The sequence below is a fragment of the Cyanistes caeruleus genome, chromosome 5 (genome assembly GCF_971803275.1).
Source record: "Cyanistes caeruleus chromosome 5, bCyaCae1.hap1.1, whole genome shotgun sequence".
NCBI classification, from domain to species: Eukaryota; Metazoa; Chordata; class Aves; order Passeriformes; family Paridae; genus Cyanistes; species Cyanistes caeruleus.
In genome coordinates this window covers 44,932,890-44,951,330 of record NC_141705.1, presented here as the reverse complement: position 1 = coordinate 44,951,330, position 18,441 = coordinate 44,932,890, and the positions used below count along the sequence as shown (strand labels likewise).

Genomic DNA, 18,441 nt, shown 5'->3' with positions numbered 1-18,441 from the left:
TTTATCTAATGAGAAATTACCTGGGACATTAAAGTAAGCAATGCCTCTATTTGGGAACTGTCTTGGGTGTGTGGTGAAGGTTTTGATTCCTGAGTCGGGCTGCTCACACAGCTAAGCCTGAATGTTTGACCATCATGGCTTTCCATGATAGTCAGTTCAGTCATTCAAGCTTCTAACACATGGGTTGTGCATGAGGAGCTCTGATTTGGGGGGACTGGTGGAATGTATGTTTTCTTGTCAATGTCAATACATTTTCACAGAACGTAAGTGGTAATTTTACATATGTTTCCCACAGCCATTCACAGGATTTACTAAACAGAAGAGTAGCTAATACTCTCTTTGTCCTTTCTGACAGTCTGTGGGTTACGGCAGAATAGATCAGTCAAGTCGATGGCAAAATCCTCATCGCTGCGAATTGTTGGCGGATTGTCTTCTGCAGAGACCGGGGATTGGCCATGGCAGGCCAGTTTGCAGTACAATAACATCCACCGTTGTGGCGCAACACTCATCAGCAACACATGGCTGGTATCTGCAGCTCACTGCTTCAGAGAGTAAGTTCCCATCTTAGAATCTGCTGCAGAATGTGCCCCTTCTGTATCAAGTTGTGTGGCTCTCCAGATTTGCACCACACCCCTGACTCTTTCCCAGAGAAACCATTTTGGAAGAGAAAAGTCAGGGTTAAGTAGGCCCATCAGCTGGATGTTTCAATGAGAAATTAAAGACTGGCCCTCGGGAGCAGAACTGGCAATTTTATGAGTGAAAATCTATAGTCACTTGGCGTACTGACCAAAGAAGTGCAGAAAAGGTAAGGTGAGTGAAATGGTGGAGTATTTGTTTCCTGTTACACTTTACATTTCTTAAACGTATGCCTTCGTGTTACAATGGGGCTGCTGCCACTGCAGACTGCTACCAGCAGTTACCATCCCATGTTCCTGCCCCTCTGTTCAGCCATGCACTCCCAGCATTTTTTGTTTAAAGCATGGCAATTGTGAAGCTGTAGGGTATTTTAAGATGGATCAGTTGATTGAACAGGTTATCAGTGTGCGAAAAGAGTAAGGGAAATGCAGAATTTACAGAAGAAGAGCTTTGGATTTGATAACACCCTATGGCCACACAATGGTTAGATCAGGGACAAGGGGCAGGGGAGGAGTACAAGACCGTGGCTGAGGAGGGAATGCAGGAATGCCCTCTCCTAGCAGCAGCCCACAATTCTGTTACGGAAACGGATGGATGCCACAGCTGTCTAGTAGGGAGCTGGCTTGAAGGAGTTTTTCAGTAAAGGTACTCTGCAAATTTAAAGTCCTAAACACATATTTACAGCAAAATACTTACAGCACTCGTACCTTTTTCAGCATGACTCACCCTCAGAAGTGGACTGCTACTTTTGGAGCTCTTTTGAAGCCACCAAGCTTGAAGCGATCAGTCAAGACAATTATTATCCATGAGAAGTACCTCTACCCAGAACATGACTATGACATTGCTCTTGTGCAGCTCTCCAAACGAGTAGAGTTCACGAGCAGCATACACCGTGTCTGTCTGCCAGAGCCATCTCAGACTTTTCCCTACAATACTTATGCTGTCATCACAGGCTGGGGAGCTCTCACCAATGATGGTGAGTCCTGAGTCTGCCTGGTAACCTGTATAGCCCATAAACAGCGACTCTGAGTGAACTGATATCACTTCTGTAGCCACATGTGATATGACAGCAAGCTAATATTTGCAATAGGTTTGACTAGTTGTAGGCATCAGTTTCTTGTTCTAAAAGTAGAGTGGATAAAGACAGGACTACAGTCCACTGGAGCAAAAAAAAAAAAAAAATGAGACTCTTGTTTCCCCAGCCTTTCCATTTCATATTGTAAATTCATAAGAAAGGTAGTCCAGCCATGCACATGTTTATATAGCACCTAAAAAAACTATTTTGCCAGCACTAGTCAGAAGCTACAGATAACTGTGAGCTTTCAGGTAAATGTGGAGAGTGAGCTGTGAATTACCCAAGTTCACGCTATTCCCATACCACACAAAGAGTAGATTTAGCAATGGAATAAAGATATCTTAATTTTGTATCATCTGCTCAAGGTGCTAGGTAATTTGTGTTCCATGGAACATTTGTGTTATGTGGAACGTGTGTAAAATATATGGATTTACACTTAAGGCACTATGCACCATGTGATCTTGACTTCAGTCTTAATGGTACAGCTCCTAAGTGAGTCTGTGATTCTGTGTACATTCTCCTTAATGGCCTGACCTAGGCAGATCAACAAGCAAGACCTCCACATTAAACCAAGTCAAGTTGGTCTTCCATAAGAGGACATGAAACACTCTTCCTGTATATTAACTACTGCAAAGTAATTATGCTGATAAATACCCAAATTGTATTTTCTCTCAGGTCCAGCCCCAAATGCTCTTCAGGAGGCAACAGTGAAACTTATTGACTCAGACACTTGCAACAGAGAAGAAGTGTATGATGGAGACATAACACCCAGGATGTTGTGTGCAGGATACTTGGAAGGAGGAGTAGATGCTTGTCAGGTAATTGTTGCTGAAAATTAGAAAGAAAAATTATTTTAATGGTGACTGCAGTACCTGGTTGATCAAATCTTAATGGACAGTGTATTAGTCCTTTAAATAGGCTCCATTCAGACAGGAATTTAGTTATAAAGTGAAATAGCATTTGGTACCCACCATTTAGCACTAAATGCTGTTATACTAATCATGACCTGAAATTTAAATGTCTCAAGTAGCTAATACCAGATATCTCTAGAGATGAGAAGGAAAAAGGTTAAGAATGTTAAATTACCAGAAAAAATGCACTGCCAGTCACTGAAATTAAATTCTGAGCTGGATCATATCATAACATATCTGTTACAATGTGATCTTTGGTAACAGACTTGGCTCAGTGAAAGGGAAACTGTCTGAAACAAAGAAAACTATTAGGAAGGTAGGTGTGAAAGAATGGGAAGGAAACATGCATGCTGCAGGTTTGCAAATGCTGCAAGGAAATGCTTATGTTCAAAGAAAAATATTTCCATAGTGACAACTTTTAAAAACATAATCTGTATTTATGTTATTTTTAAAGATTGTACTCTTAAAGTGCTGGTTCAATACAGACTCTTAATCTGAGTCCTACAGACTTTTTGCCCAAAGAAAATCCCTGCAGATAAACCTGGGAAGCTCATTCCTCTGTTCCTGGCTCAGCACTGAAAAGACATAAGCAGAAGGGTGCAACTGCTGTTTAGTTCAGTAAATGATTTTGGTGAAAGCTGTGGAATTTGGTCTTTTGCATAAGGATTGCCTCTCAGTCTGCAAGGTTTCCAGTTTAACTATTATTACCATGTCATGCTATTAACAGTATCAGAATTGATCCTTGAAAAATGGATAATACCTTAAGGAGATATCATCTAACTAGAAGACCAAGTTCTTGATGAAAGCTCCAAGCAAAAGGAGCTCTAAGCTCCTTTTTGAAACATTGCTGAAAGTGACTAAAATTATTTATTTTAAGAATAGAAATGACTAACTATTAAAATCTATTAAAAAAAATGGTTCCTGCTGTCTTAGATTGCAGCCTATACTGGTGTTTCTGTTCTCTGTATGAGGAAGAAGACAAGGCAGGTAGGAAGCAGTATATCTCAAAACAGAACAGAAGCTTTTTATTAGGTTTTTTACTGAGACAGAGGTTGGAGGTCCCCTGGAAAACAGGAAAATGCCACAGACTTCTGACTCAAGTTTCAGAAACAGCCTGAATTCTGCACAAATGGCTGCTCTTGAAATACTGCTTGTTAACTTTTCTTTTAGCATAGACCCTCCCATCTATGGAGAGAATTGTATTTTCTCTTCTGATCAATTAAATATTTTTTTCCCCTCCTCTTTTTCTAGGGGGACTCTGGGGGACCACTGGTTACTCCAGACTCTAGACTGATGTGGTACCTCGTGGGAATAGTGAGCTGGGGAGATGAATGTGCCAAGCCAAATAAACCTGGAGTTTATACACGAGTGACTTATTTCCGTGACTGGATTACCACAAAAACAGGCATCTAATTCCAAAGTAAAAAATGGATTTAGCTACATAGACTACATGTAACTCATATTTGTCTGTAATTCTGAAGTTATTTTTTTAGTATATATATTCCTATGTAATTTTGGTTGAAGCAACCTTAGTTCACAGCAAGCGCTGTCTTTGCTGTCAGAGATCCTAACCCCTTCTGAATTCATGCTAAATGTATGAAATTGTCTGCCTCATCTTTGAGCTGTGAAACTTTCTCCCTTACCAGAAATTATGAACTGACATTATTAAAATTACATTTGAAAGCTACCCATTTACCTGCTTTACAAAAGCAAACATTTTCCAGGGGAAAAGAAAAAAAAAAAAAAAAAAAAAGAAATTTTCTTCAGCCGTGGTCAACATCTGCAGCTGAAACTTCCTCCTCCAGTGAAGCAAATGCTGTCACAGCTGTGTTTCTAGCAAAGTGGACCCTTGATGATTATTCTTGTTAAGAGACTATCATCTGCACTGACTCCAGCTGAGAACCTGGATGCTCACCTTGCTCTGAGGCCTTGGTAACTAAAAGTGGATTGGCAGGAATGAGGTTAGGTTCTAGCTAAGGAAAAGCAGGATTTCTGTCCTTGCAGTAGGTTGGAAAGGAAAAGAGAAAAGCTTGATGTTCTTATTGCAAAGCACATTTTAAACAAGAATGCTTTTGTGGATTCTGTGAAGTTCAAGATGCTTGAAGTTGCTATTGTGGAAGTGTTTCATCAAAACATTGTGCTGCTGCTTCTGTACCTGTTGTCTTCTAGTTCTACTCTGTTCAACACACAGTATGCTTAAGATGAAGAAACACAAGCTCTACCCAAACTGTTTTTTAAAAAAAAAGTGTGCCCCCATGAACAAAATTCGTAGAAAGAAATATGGCATTTAAATTTGTTCTAAAGGAAGAATAAATATTCACCACAGATGAACTGGGAACTATCTATTTTGGTCAAGAAACAGCACACTTTTCCATGAGCATGCCAGCAAGCGGAAACCGTCTCACTGCAAAGAAAGGGATTACTGATACTTCATTGATGGATTCATCTCTGCCATGGATGAATATGATCCTGAATATGAATATGTCTTATGAGGATGAAGAGTAATTTCGTATTAAAGAACTTCAGAGTAAATGCATTCCTTACACATTGATTAAGCACTTTTCCTACCTCTATGCACAACCTCTCATGGACAACTGGTGGAAGGAGGTCCTCTAGAGCCAAGGTCTTCAATATGGGGATCCAAAATGTCACTCTAGTACTGTCGTCTGTAGTCTTCAAATGGCCACTGGACTGCCTAGGCTCTGAATGCAGGACTTACAGCTTTGTAATTGCAAGTCCCACAGCTGCACCCACTACAGCTGAAAATTCTGCTCAAGCATCCTGCTTCCCCCACTGCTCAGGACTGGACCTCTCCTCAGCCTTCCTACTGTACAAACTCTCCAATAATCAGAATCCCTGGGAATGAGATGTTTGGCATTTCTAGAAAACTCACACCCTGAATTACAAGTGTACATATGAATGGAAAAACCTATGTTTAAGGCTTGGTGGTGTAGGAGGGGTTGTCTGTTACTGGGCTACTTCCAGTCATTCTGTGTACATTTTGAATTTTGGTAAAAGACAAGTTGCCTTATCTCAGAAAGAAATCTACTGAAGATTTTAGAGTAGTTTTAGTTTCAAATTAGTAGTACCTTTATTCAGATTTTCCATGTCATTGTAAAAAGAAAAGGATCTTGGGGCAGTTAGGATAGTTAGATGAAGCAAATCCATTTCCTTAATTTATTCATGAAGTTTGTAATTTATGCACTTTTGAGTTGCTGCTATTTTTCAGTTAAGAATTTACTCCAGGCCGGGTGCATTTACAAAACAGAAACTTCATTGAGCTTTGAATTCGATAACCTGAACACACTGTTTTCTTCTAGTGCTCAAGTCCCCATTTTTCAGAGGCATCCTTTGGGAAAAAAAAAGAAAAAAAAGTTACATCTAGCTTTTTGTGCCTCTTATTGCTTTGAAGGTGAAAATCATGAAAAGTGTCCTTTACAATCAGCTAATGAATTGTGATTGAAAATAAACAGTAGTTCACTTTCATAGCTACAGCTCTGTTTTGCACTTAAATCTCTTTTTGCATAGCAAATGAAGGGGCAACAATAAGGAGGTGAGGCCCAGATACAGCCCCTAGAAACTGGTTCCTACCTCACACAGTAAGTGGCATGTAAATGCAATACCCTTAAAATGAGAAAGGCAGCCTTTATTTCAGATTTTCTTGTTGAGTGGCTAAATAGCCAAGAGGTGTGTGGGAGAATGTCTACCTTACTCAGGGAGTCCTGAGCCAGCCAGATGCACTTTTCATAAACTTTTTAGCAAACTGTCTGGCCTGGGTTTGTCTTATATTCCATGTCAGTGTTTTATTTATGATGACTCTGTTTTCTGCCTTAGAGTAAAACAATGAGGCCACTGTGTGATTAAAGAAAAGGTTTTTAAAAGCCTTTTATTATTGTTGATGTTAAGATTTAGCAAGGATTTAAACAAAATAAAGGCAATATGTTTCATAACATTAAATGTATTTAAAAACAAGTGATCTTTTTCTGACCTTTTTCTTTGCATAATAAGAATGAGCAAGCTAAAATTTGAATATGATATAAAATACTAATCTTCCTTGTTTTATATAAAATAATTCTAAAACAACAGCTTTCTGTCCATTTCCTATCCTAGGAATTGTTTTGTTATTAACAGTGGTTTCAGTGAAGAGAAGGTAAGACATTTGCTTTTCTAAAATACTCAGAGGTGAATTTCAGTTAAGATAGTGCTATGCAAATTTGAGAATGGATCTTTGATTTGAGAACGAAGCTTCTCTCAAGAATTCAACACCTTGCCCTTAGGAAAAAAAACCTGTGTGTGATGTTGCATCTCTGCAAACTGGCTATGGGGAGCTCTGTGCAGCTGCGACAATTCTCCTGAAATTTCCCAGGTAGATTTAAAGCATCGAGAAATGTGTTCCAAACCTCTGTTTATTCAAATTGAGTTGTCTAGGGCTTTACCAATGCTAATTTTCAGCTTGGAGCAGTAGGAAAGAAAGAAGTGGCTGATTGCACAAGGCCTAATCATGTGAGGAGGTCTGGTTGAATGACATTAATCTGTCATCAGGATTCCTTATGTACGTAAAGCTTGTAGAAAATCCCATTTTGTATCTGCTATTCCTGTTAACAAATTAGATGAGTTGAGAGACAAAAGTCATTACTAAACCCAGTGAATGTTTATCTGGCAACTTGTAGCCTGTGCTGCAGATTCACAGGGATGGAAAATCTGGCTTTTGCTTTTGGAAATGTAGTCGTACACATCTCAGTGTGAAATCAGCTTAGGTAATTGGTGCCGCTGTTTATCTGGATTTATCAACATTATTAACATGGTTTCTAGGAAGGTTTCACTTGCTAGAGCAGCTTTAAGTGGCAAGATCCTTTGGCCCACCCTGCTGGAAGCTGCAGTATTTTAAATATGCCATCAAAGTACTCCTACTCTGCATGGGTTGCCAAAAAGAGGAGACAAAGCCTTGCAAGTCAGCACCTTGCTCCTGCAAGAGCTGAGGGCAAGCCATAGCCTATGGCAGGATGTTTGGAAACCCACTGAAAGATGTTGATGTAGTTTTATGGTAACTTCTGGACTGGCCTGTGTGCTAAACTTGACTGTGTTTGCATTAGTATTTTCAAATAACACATTTTTAGGGAAAAAGCTACAAGAGTTCTGTCTGTTAATTTGCTTATTAACTAAATCAATCAGGGAAACAAATGTTTATCTCCATATCTCCACTATGAAGTCCCCACTAAGAATGTGAAATTGCACCTGTAAACCAAGAAATTAAAGACTAAAAGTACCCAAGTGGCTTGGATTTCCCCAGCAGATGGAAAAGAGATTTACAGCTATTACAGCTTCAGCTCCTTTTGAAAATACTGGCTTTAAAGATGTATTCAATACCTGGATGCAGAATGAATCTACAGTGGCGCACATACACTGAAGTTGCAGATATTTGGGACATGAATAGGCTCAACTCTGGAGGTGGTGATGTTCTGGCCACAGCCTCATCCCACTCATTGCTTCAGTGAGTCTGAAAACTGACAGCTCTGCTTCCTGCCTCAAAAGCTATAACTGACTTTAACATGATGCAAATATGGAGCTGAGGTTTCCTTTAAAATTAATTTATTTAACCAAATTTACCAAGATTTTAATGTCACATGTAGTTTTTAAGAAGGCGGCTATGGGGAAAAAGGAAAGTAAAATGATTCCAGATGTTTCAAATTTTGCAGTCTTAGAAAGGTAGGGGAAAACCTGTATGTTTTTTGACTTGGTACCATCAGCCTAGAGAGTTCCTGAGTACACCTGCTAATTGATGCATTTGGTAACTTGTTTCTTTGGCTTCTGGGGTAAACAGAATCTGCCCATTTCTTTGTGGCATTTTATCTTAGAAGGCCCATATTCATGGTTTCACTGATGGTTAGTGTTTGCCTGGTTACTGCTAAAGGATTATGTGAGAATTAACTGGATGTTGCTGTTTCTCCACTTAGGCAAAAGGCTTGTCAGTATTTGCTGTGACTAAGCAAAATTTGTTTCATGTGAGATGACTGTATGGATGGGTCTTGAAAAGTGTAATGACCTGGACAGAAAGATGGTAGGTAGAAGATTTTTTAAATTATTATTATTTTCTATACCCCATTTAATGGGTAAGTGCTTGAAAATAAGAATAGTTAGTTAGGTTAACCTTGAAAAAAAAAGGCTAATTTTTAAGGAAAGAAACCACAAATATAAAGATAAAAATCACCAGCAAGACTAAAAATAATGCAAGTGAAAAAACTGAAGCTGACTTTTTTTGGTGTCTTTAAACTCTTATTCATTTCTATCTCCCCCTCCTCCCCCCCACCACTGGGAGTCCTGTTAATTACGTTCACTAGATACATGCACTACACTTTGAAATTGCTGTGTTAAAATAATTAAAGTAATTCTTCCATGTTCTGATTTTTATGTATTATGTGAAAAAGCTACAAAGCAAATACCAGCCTTAGCATAAATCCCAGTTCTGGTAAGGGTTGCAGTCGACATCCCGAACGGCTCTCTCCGATTACCCCGTCCCTGGGTTCGGCATTCCAGGCTTCTACTGGCCTCTAGCGGTTCTCCGAAATTTGCCCACATCTTCTCCAATTCTCTCTGCCTGTGTAAACAGCAGTGCAGCAGTCAAGAGCCTTCACCCTGATCCTGCCAGGGCACAGCCCAAGTTTGAACGAGCACAGGGTTGTCCAGCTGCTTTGAATTTGTGTTACTAATTAAGTACAAAGGCTGTGTGCGCTGTTGGACAGAGGTGTAAATCTTGAGGGTTGCTAGAACTCTGTTAAAAGAAATGGCAAAATAATTTTTGCCATTTGTGCTGGATGCTCACAAAAAGCACAAAACCTGGGTATTATTGCCCTTACAAGTTCTCCAAACCCCAATCAAGACAAACAAAATGCTTGCCTTTTTTTTTTTTCTTTCTTTTTTTTTTTCCCTTGTGTAGTGTAGGATGCAGGTAGCTGGTTGGTCTGTTTGGGTTTAAGTTATAAATATTTTAAAATACAAGGTGACTATTCTATATTCACTGTATGCAAGGACACTTTTGAGTGCTTGAATCCCTCCCATTCCACAAAAGTTGTGCTAATGGCATGAAGAATGATTTAAATTTGTCTCACCTACTCAAGTGATCGGGGTAACAGAAGGCAGGGATCAGCGTGAAGGGAGATTAAACTGGGTATGATGGGAAGGTGGGCTGTGCTGGGATCATAATCGAGAGTTTGGGAAATGGGTGAGAAAATATTGATAGGAGGAGATAATTGGTGGTGTGGAGCTGGTGGTGGAGACAGCACAGTGTCTGCCGTGGCTCGGCCTGTCCTGCTTTATCACCACCAAAACAAGAGAAAAGGTTTCCACAAGCCTATATACCATCCCGGCATGGGCTGGACTTCGGTTTTGATAACTCTCTGCCAAATCTCTACGGCCTTGGCTACTATCTAGTATTTCTCGGTTGGCTCCCTAGACCCTTTGAATGAAGTTCTGTTGGCAGCTAGGTGACTGACATCCGGCTGGCGCTCTCCTGCGAGATACAGAGGCAGATAACGCAAGAGCAGAGCCCGGAAGCGCTCTCCATCGTCTAAACTGCTCATGCTTGAGCCTAAGGAGGATTTATTAATTTCACTATTTTTAACAGCACCATGTGTTGCTTCTGGGGCAGAAAATGGCGGGCATTTCACTGACTTACGCGGCCCCGGCCGGGCAGTCGCTGCGCAGCTGCCGAAGCGAGGCGGACCCGCCTCCTCAGGGCGGCACCGGCCTGGCCCGGCCCCTCATGTCGGCGCAGGCGGGGAAGCGCCGCGGCACCGGCGCTGCCGCTTCCCACCCCTTTCCTGCCTCTTCCCCCTCCGCCGCCGGCTGCGCTCGGGCCTGGATCGGCACGCCAAGGCCGCCGCGGGGTGAGGAGAGCGGGCGGCGGCCGCGGAGGCGGGCGGGGCACGGCGAGCCCGGGGTGGCCCGGGCGGGCGGGCGGCGGTGCCCAGCGCCGCGGGAGCGCCCCGAGAGCGGCGAGTGGGGCTGAAGCCCACAGGCTCTGCTGGGGTCGGGGTGCTGCCGAGGCAGCCCGTGGGCTCTGTCGGGGCACCGCTACAGATCCGAGGTATCGGTGTTCCCGCATTAGCCCGGCTGGGCAGGAACTGGGTTTGAGGCTCCTCTCTCTCTTTCTCCCCGCCGACTGAACGGGGAGTCTGCATCGACTGGAATCAGCCGCTGGAAGCTCCGGGTAGGTGGTATGAGTCCAGGCCTCTGTGCCATCCCAGCGTGCTGAACAGCGAGTAGTTAACACTGCTTCAGCCTGACTCGCAGGTAAGAACACCGTGAAACCAGCACACCGCTACAGCTCCTGTCCCTCTGCTGCTCTTCAGAGCATCTTAGTCCTTCTTGGTAACATGTCCCTTCCCCGTTTGTCCCTGGGTTATGTCATGCAAACAGCTGAGGCTTTAAAAAATGAAGCACATTACTTAAGCAGTTAAATACAAGGCTGCCATTGAAACTGGCAGTGTTGGCTTTTAAAAGGAAGCAGACAAGTGTATAAACGTTGAGCCTCCTCTGGTAGGAGCTGGGACATAATGTTAGAATGACTTCTGTGCATGTATTTCTTTGAAACAGATTCAATACCGGTGGAACAAAAATGAGAAATAACTTGGGTGTGCAAATACATTAACCAAGTTTGTCCTACAGTTACTTGACCATAGTGTCATTAAATCCTCCTTGTGGAAGGAGGTATTTTGCTCTACCCGATGAGTGCACTGGCAGCATCTCAGTGCTGTAACTGTGACTGCAGGAGGAGAATGAGGAATTAAAAAGTATATTGAATGAGGCACTGTCAAGTGAGTCTGTATAAAACAGGTGGCCGAGTTTCTCTTGCCCAGTTGATCTCACATCCTAGTTGTTTACAAAAGACTGTTTTGGGAGGGCATAGAGATTGGGATGGCTGTCAGCAATCACAGCAGTGGAAGCTGGGTATTATTATGCAGGGGTGAATCACCTTTCTCATCTTAGTACCACAATCCTGTTATGTTATGTAGTCCCAGAATGCCAGTGCTGTTTGTGGAGGACGATTATAGAGGGGCAGAACAGCTCTGGTCTGTTATGAGATGATGCTGGCTTGCTTTGAGGGGGACTTCCAGCCTTGTGTCTCAGGCAGTGGCTGAAATGAAGGCCCTCATTAAGCAGGCACTGAAGCCTGTGACTGTAAGATGTGGTGTGTTGCGCTCTGGCTTGAGATCTGGCTCTAGTGAAATGGTCATTGCTTGTCTTCAGCCCATGTGGTGTCAAGAGCATGGGAACTGTACTGAAGTGGCTGGTGGTGTGGACTGTGATGGAGCTGCCTTGAGTGCTAGCTAAAGCGTAGGAGTTAATATCCACACTGAGGAAAAGCTTTGTGGATGAGATCTGTGGCCTGTGTCCAATGTAACTCTGTCCCTTGCTGTGCTATTTCAGCGCATTCTAAAAACCAAAAGGATGGATTTTGGGTCAGAATGTTACAGTCTCCATGTTGGGACAGACTGCAGGGGGCCATACCTCAGAAGTCTTAAAATATATGCCAAAGTCACCTGAACAGTGAATAGGAATTTGATTTTGGGCAGGCTAGAAAGCTGTTTTAAGGTATATCTGTGCTGTCAAAAAAAAAAGTCTTTATTATGTCTTACTTTTTTTTCAGTGTCAGGAGAGAGGGCTGTCAGGTATGTGTAGTTTCCAAGGCAGTTTGTAGAAAGCTGAAATAAGATATGTGACCCAGAACATCAGTTCCTATCACTACTACAAAAGTACACACAGGGTCATGCTGTGTTTGGTGGCAGTCACCTGCCAGGTTCAGGAAGCACCAGTTCCCAGTGTGCATAACAAACAAGGTGCCCAGGGGCAGCTTGTTCCTGATCCTGGTGCTTTGTTATCACCAACTTAACAATGAAAACATCCTTGGTAATAGCCAAAGGCCTTAATAGCATAAATTATGTTTTTTCTGCCAATCCTATCAAACTGTCAACTGCATGTCTTAGTTAAATGTTGCAATAATTCAGATCTTTGGGTGTTGGTTTCTTCAGTTGGCTGAAACACTTGTTTCTTAATGGTTCTCAATTAACATAGAAATAGTGCAGCATAAATGCCTATTTCTAGCCATTCAGTGATCTGTCTTCTTTTCAAAAAAAAACACTGATCAGGTAGATGCAAGTTGTTCAGCTTGGAGCTCTTCATATAAAATGAAGTTGCTCTTTCAGCAAATCTAAGTGTGGCAAATATAAGAGGTAAGTGTTGCATTTCCTCAGTGGGGAAATTAATGTCTATTTGTATTTTGAAAACATTTATTGAAGATTTGGGGGTTCTTGTCTTCTGGCTGATGTGTGTTTTCCTTACCCAAGTGCTATGATGTTCCATAGGCTTCTTAATGTTCAAAGTGATTCCTGGGTAGCATCACTTTTTATTTTTCAATTCCTTTAATGAAGAACTGAGTGGGCCAAGAAGGGGGTGCCAGCTGTGAAATTGCAACTGACATAACCAGCTCATTTATTTTTGTAACCCTTCCAGTGTAAACAAATCACATTGAATCATGGCAGCAGACTCTATGGAAATTGACGATGCTTTGTATAGGTAAGATTGTCTGATTTTTAAGCATAGCTCCTGACTTTTCAGAAGCACTTACATTTAAATGCAGTAATGTTATAATTTCATTCATCCCTCAGCCTTTGCTGTGCTTCTTGGTCCTCAATATCTCTGTTACCCTCCAGACTTCAAGTTGTTGGATTTTGAGGGGTTTTTTAGAGATTAGGAAAAAAAAAAGTTTCTTTTGGTTTAGTTTTGTTTTAATTTCTTGGCTGGGAGTGTCTTGAGATCCCTTGGCATGGTAATAGTTCAGAAAGTCTCTACTGGGACAGATGGTATTCCTGTAAAGCCATGGTGGGTTGAAAAGTTTCTTTGTATATCAAAAAATAGAAAATAATTTAAAAAATGCTTGTATGCAGAACAAATAAGGCTTCTTTTTAATTCAGTGCAATACTTCTGGTGTTGTGTCACTTTACTTTTTGGCAGTAGCCTCATGTAAGTTGTTCTCCTTGGTGGAAAAGGTGATGCTTAGAATGGTATAAGTTTAATTTTACAGTTGGAAGTTAGAACCCTTCCAGATTGCAGGATCTGACTACAAAAGTTACGTCTCTGTTTTGAAGATTTCTGATAACAAAAGAACTTCTTTTTCATGCTTGTGTCTTCAATAGTTAATTCCAAAAAACTTTGTTTATCCTGAAGAAGTTTTGCACTGATTTAAAATTATAACTTTATTTCTCTTCTCTAAACCTGGCACTGACAAGGTCTGTACTAAATGCATTTCGCTGTATGCATTGTGAGTGTGAATCTTATGTTTGATTGATAAGAATTTGAATTTTTAAAATGTTTCTTAATGACTGGGAATTCTTGACTTGCTTTAATATGCTGTAGACTTCGTTTGTAACTTGTTTTGATCTGAATTTGTCTTTGCTGTAGTCGCCAGAGATATGTTCTTGGAGACACAGCGATGCAGAAGATGGCTCAGTCCCATGTGTTCCTGAGTGGTATAGGTGGCCTTGGTGTGGAGATTGGTAAGTTAGGTAACATTTGTTTAAGAAGACACAAGTGTGTGTAAATGTACTGTCCCAGAATACTTGTGAACCTTGAATTTAAATATAATAAGCATGTTTGAACTATTTGACTGAATTTATGTGTGCATCATGCCTATTAGTAACATTGCAGATGCAGGAAAGATTCTGAACTTAAGTTCTCATTTTACTAAAAAACGTTTCAAATTTTACTTTAAATTGTGCTTGCATGAGACAGATTGCTTTACCCAAATCTTGTGTCCTGGGTGAAGAGTTAGGGCAGGTCATCCAGGTTATGCCTTTAGGCACCAGTATCAGTGAACATATTATAGGAATAGCTATTGCCCAGATTCTTCCCATGTATGAAATGGGAGGCTGTGTAGGAGAACAGAACTATTTGGTGAAAATGCATAACTGCCCTGATACAGGAGACTCCTTAACAATTTCCCTTACTCCTCATGAGCAAGGCTTGTTTTGGCTGGTTCGTGCCTGGGGTGTTATTCCTTCAGTTGGCTCTAGTGGTTCTCTGCACCAGATGCCAGAACAGAGTCATGGGGTTTTGCAGTTTATTGTCATTACTGTCTCTGTAATCACAATTGTGGGATGAACAGCTGACAAATGACAAATGCAGAGTCTTTCTAATTTTGCTTATGTTATTTTGCTTTCAGGGGTGCTGTAGAATGCTTAAATGTAAAAGAGAAAAAAACCCTTAAGCTGTGAAGTTCTTAACAATGAAATACTGTTATTGTCCACCTGAATAATTATCCAGTTACAAATTTGCAAATAACCTGCAATAATCCCTCTCTGTTTTTGCTTTGCTTTTGTTTTTTTTCAGCCAAAAACATCATTCTGGCCGGGGTAAAGGTATGTAAAACAGTTCTGTTGTTGGGTATTCTTGGGTAAGCATGAGAAAAAGGGAAAGCACTACTAGTGAATTAATCTAAAGCTTCTGAATCTATTTTGCAGTAGAAGGGTTGTAAAACATTTGAGAACCTAGGGATGAAAACTTTCAGTAATCTGGATGTTCTAGTGGTACAATCAGAATCTCACGTTAATGTCCACTGCACTCTGAAATAGCTCATAAAATATTATAGCCAGCTGCTGATTAGATACTGAATCCTTTTGTACAAAGTGGCTCCTCCTAAATCGAGTGGTCCAAACTCAAAAGCCAAACTATTCAAAATATGTTGTCTTATTTTGTCATCCATTAGAATCCTTTTGTGTAGACATTAGAATGGTTGGGTGTTTAAATCCAACAGCTGCTTTTGTGCTGCTGGGATTAATTTTTTTAGCAAGAAGCCTTTTAAAACTCTTCTTTCCGATAGAAAAACATCAAACGAGTCCATTTATTTTCAGATCACAATTGCCCCTGTATCACAGTCTGGCAAAACTCATCCTTGATATTTAAATGTTATCACTGTAAACTGGGAGGAAAATGCTCAATGAAGAGCATGTTGCAGATGTGCTTTGCTCTCTCAACCAGTAAGAGTTTTCTTGGGAAAGAGGTTGGAAGTGCTTGTTCTTGTATGTGCTACAGCTAATTCTTCTGCAGTGTTAGCCCTCCAACATTTTTTGTGGGCATTAATCCATGCTTTCGGGTGCTGTGACCTTGTATATTTCTTCCAGCAAATGTTTTTTGACAAACTTTCCTAGGCTCTTACAGTTCATGACACCAAGCACTGCACAAAATGGGATTTGGGGATCAACTTCTTCATCCATGAAGATGATGTTACCAGTCAAAGGAACAGGTTAGTAGAGTCTTTGGAGTGAGAGAGGACTGAACTTGACAGGCTCATCAGCATTAAAAATAGCAGTTTGTTGTCCAGGAGCTGGTAGTACATATCAAATACCTGTTAAACCCTTTCTAGCTGTGAGTACTGTGCCCAGATAGGTATTAGAGGAAGTCTAGACTGGGACTGAGGTTCTGAGTCACAAGTGTCACTGCTTGTAAAGCAAATTTAATAGCAGGTGCCAGCATGCGTTTCTTCCTTGGGCTTCCTCAGCCACCTGTACAAGACTGGACAAAGCCATGACAGCAGACCATCCATGAGTCCTGTGGGATATTGGACACAGCAGTTTTCCTCAGACCTAGTAGGAACTGAAGTGTGAATAAATGAGTTGTTGGTTGTTGCCAGGAGACATCGTGAGGGTCTCTTGTAGGGCATGTGTAGTATGAAATTCTGTATTGAAAATATGATTTTGTAGATATGGAAAAAACTGATAATTGCTTTTCTTTCAGGGCTGAGGCCACACTTCCTCGTATTGCAGAACTCAATCCGTACGTCCATGTAGCAGCATCAACTGTGCCACTAGATGAAACCACAGATCTGTCTTTCTTAAAGCACTACCAGGTATGTTACTCTTAAAGCAGTTTTATGTGTATTTGTGTACTTTGCTCAACATGCATACAACTTGAATTCTTTATGTAAGTAAACAGAATGAATAACTTAGAAGTATATTTTGAGATGGTGTAAAGAAAACAGTAGGTCTTGTATCTGGGCTGATGAAGTGTGTCGTGCTTAGTTTTTCCAAGACTGAAACACTGGGTTTGTGTTCCCATCACTTTCTTAGCACGCTTAGTATGGAATTTGCTATGACAATAAATAACTAAGTGGGGGTCACTGTACAATTTTTTTTCTTTGAAGGTAAAACTGTGACCTCTTTTTGCAGCTACATAGCACAAATGTTCTACATATATCCTGTGTGCTGCATTCCAGGCAGTAGAAGCTCTGGCTATATAATTAGATCACTCATGTATGTATGTAATGAAATTTAAGTGCCTCTGTGGTGGAGTGAGGGCACTTGCAGTTCTTCAGTCAGCTGTCTCCTGCCTGTGTGCATGGCTCAGTCTGAGTGGGGAACCTTTACTGTGTGGCTTACATACAAGCACACCAAGTTTCTGAGTGTCTCAGCTACAGCAGGCCATGTGTATCTGAATGGGTTGCAGTGCATGTGCCTTGGAACCCAATACTGTCCTAGGTGTTAAAGGAATGCATGTAGAAATTCTGTGTCTGCAATTTTATGACCATAAATACTGGAAGCCTGTGCAGACTTCTTAGTGTGCACTGATGAGTATTATTTGTGTTTGCTAGCTTTAATCCTAAAATTCAAAATCTGCTGAGATTTTTGCTGAGATTATCCATAACCGTTTTGGTAAATATTCTAATAGGGTTTTGAGTTTCACAGCTGCAGTTTAAAAAAAACCCAAACAACAACCAAACAAAGACCTGAAAATTTGCTGTTCCTGCTCTACTCATTTTGTTTCCAGAACTTGTGGGGTGGTAACCAATCTGCTTTAATAAGAAAACTTCCTCAAGGCTGCTCTCTCTTAAGTGTGGAGGCATAGGAGTGAGGACACCTAAGTAACTTACTCTAGGTACTAGGTTTTCCCATAGCTTGAAGATACTGATTACTTACAGTGTCTTAGAAGTATTTCTGTTCTTGTTCACAGTGTGTCATACTGACTGAAGTAAGTCTGTTGCTGCAGAAGAAGATTAATGACTTCTGTCATGCTCAGCAGCCACCTATTAAGGTAATAGAAAAAATGCAACACATGAATAATCTGTACAGTGGGCATTCTGAACCTCCAGGGTGTTCTTTGCAAAAATGGAGAATGCTGGTTATGTGGTACATAATTCAGTGTAGATGGCATGTTGATGTAGCAGCAGAAGTTTTGGGAATACAGTGCTACAACTGGTATTGCCTGGATACCAGCACAGGTAAAGCATAGCTTGGTCCTTTAATTAAAAAGCAATTGTGTTAAAGAAATAGTTTTCACTCTTAAAATGGTTCTGAAAGAGTGTGCTGAGACTGAAGGACATGCTGGGGCTGAATGTAAGAGAAGTAGAAATGGCAGCATTTCACTATGTAGTGATGTTACTTCTGTGTTATGCATGGGCTCAGAAATGCTCCTGCGGGCGCAAGGTCTGTTGTCAGTGGCGTGCTGTGTAGTCAGTGGCCTGAGTACACTACAGATTTCCACTCTAGAATTAAACCTGCCAGCCTTCAACGAGGTCCAGTGTGAGGTAGCCTGTTCTTTGCCTTCTGCTGTTCTAGGGATACTCATGGTTTTTACTTTCTCTTGTAGTTCATCAGTGCAGATGTATATGGAGTATGTTCACGTTTGTTTTGTGACTTTGGTGATGAATTTGAAGTGCTGGATACAACAGGAGAGGAGCCAAAGGAGATCTTCATTTCAAATATAACACAAGTAAGGGATAAAAGTCATTGTTTTGCTTTAACTGTTTTAAAAGGACTCATTATTGGCTCT

At 41.0% G+C, this 18,441-nt stretch overlaps 2 protein-coding genes and 1 long non-coding RNA gene across 6 annotated transcripts in view; 2 read left to right on the top strand and 1 right to left on the bottom strand.

Annotated features, from left to right (window-relative positions):
• The window catches only part of LOC111927800 (transmembrane protease serine 11E-like), a 44,591-nt gene extending 38,650 nt beyond the window's left edge, over nt 1–5,941 (top strand). The window contains exons 9-12 of the mRNA XM_023924768.2: nt 356–551; nt 1,353–1,612; nt 2,387–2,529; nt 3,874–5,941. Coding sequence (XP_023780536.2) covers nt 356–551; nt 1,353–1,612; nt 2,387–2,529; nt 3,874–4,035 — 761 coding nt within the window. The 3' untranslated portion in view covers nt 4,036–5,941. The remainder of the gene's footprint in view (nt 1–355; nt 552–1,352; nt 1,613–2,386; nt 2,530–3,873) is intronic.
• A 536-nt stretch (nt 5,942–6,477) lies between these two features.
• On the bottom strand, nt 6,478–17,695 carry LOC111927802 (uncharacterized). Its single transcript, XR_015287573.1, has 2 exons — nt 17,589–17,695; nt 6,478–9,217 (listed from the first exon to the last, which is right to left on the bottom strand). It is a non-coding gene; the product is annotated as an uncharacterized LOC111927802 (long non-coding RNA).
• UBA6 (ubiquitin like modifier activating enzyme 6) overlaps nt 9,357–18,441 on the top strand; it is a 29,143-nt gene continuing 20,058 nt past the window's right edge. The window contains exons 1-9 of one of the 4 annotated variants that reach the window (XM_086891595.1): nt 9,357–9,460; nt 10,244–10,505; nt 13,132–13,194; nt 14,080–14,174; nt 15,007–15,035; nt 15,825–15,919; nt 16,411–16,522; nt 17,623–17,703; nt 18,259–18,381. In XM_086891595.1, the coding sequence (XP_086747721.1) occupies nt 13,154–13,194; nt 14,080–14,174; nt 15,007–15,035; nt 15,825–15,919; nt 16,411–16,522; nt 17,623–17,703; nt 18,259–18,381 (576 nt within the window). In that variant the 5' untranslated portion in view covers nt 9,357–9,460; nt 10,244–10,505; nt 13,132–13,153. Of the gene's footprint in view, nt 9,461–10,079; nt 10,506–10,535; nt 10,912–13,131; nt 13,195–14,079; nt 14,175–15,006; nt 15,036–15,824; nt 15,920–16,410; nt 16,523–17,622; nt 17,704–18,258; nt 18,382–18,441 lie in introns of those variants that run through there. The other 3 variants (XM_086891596.1, XM_086891594.1, XM_023924767.2) reach the window with 3 other exon arrangements.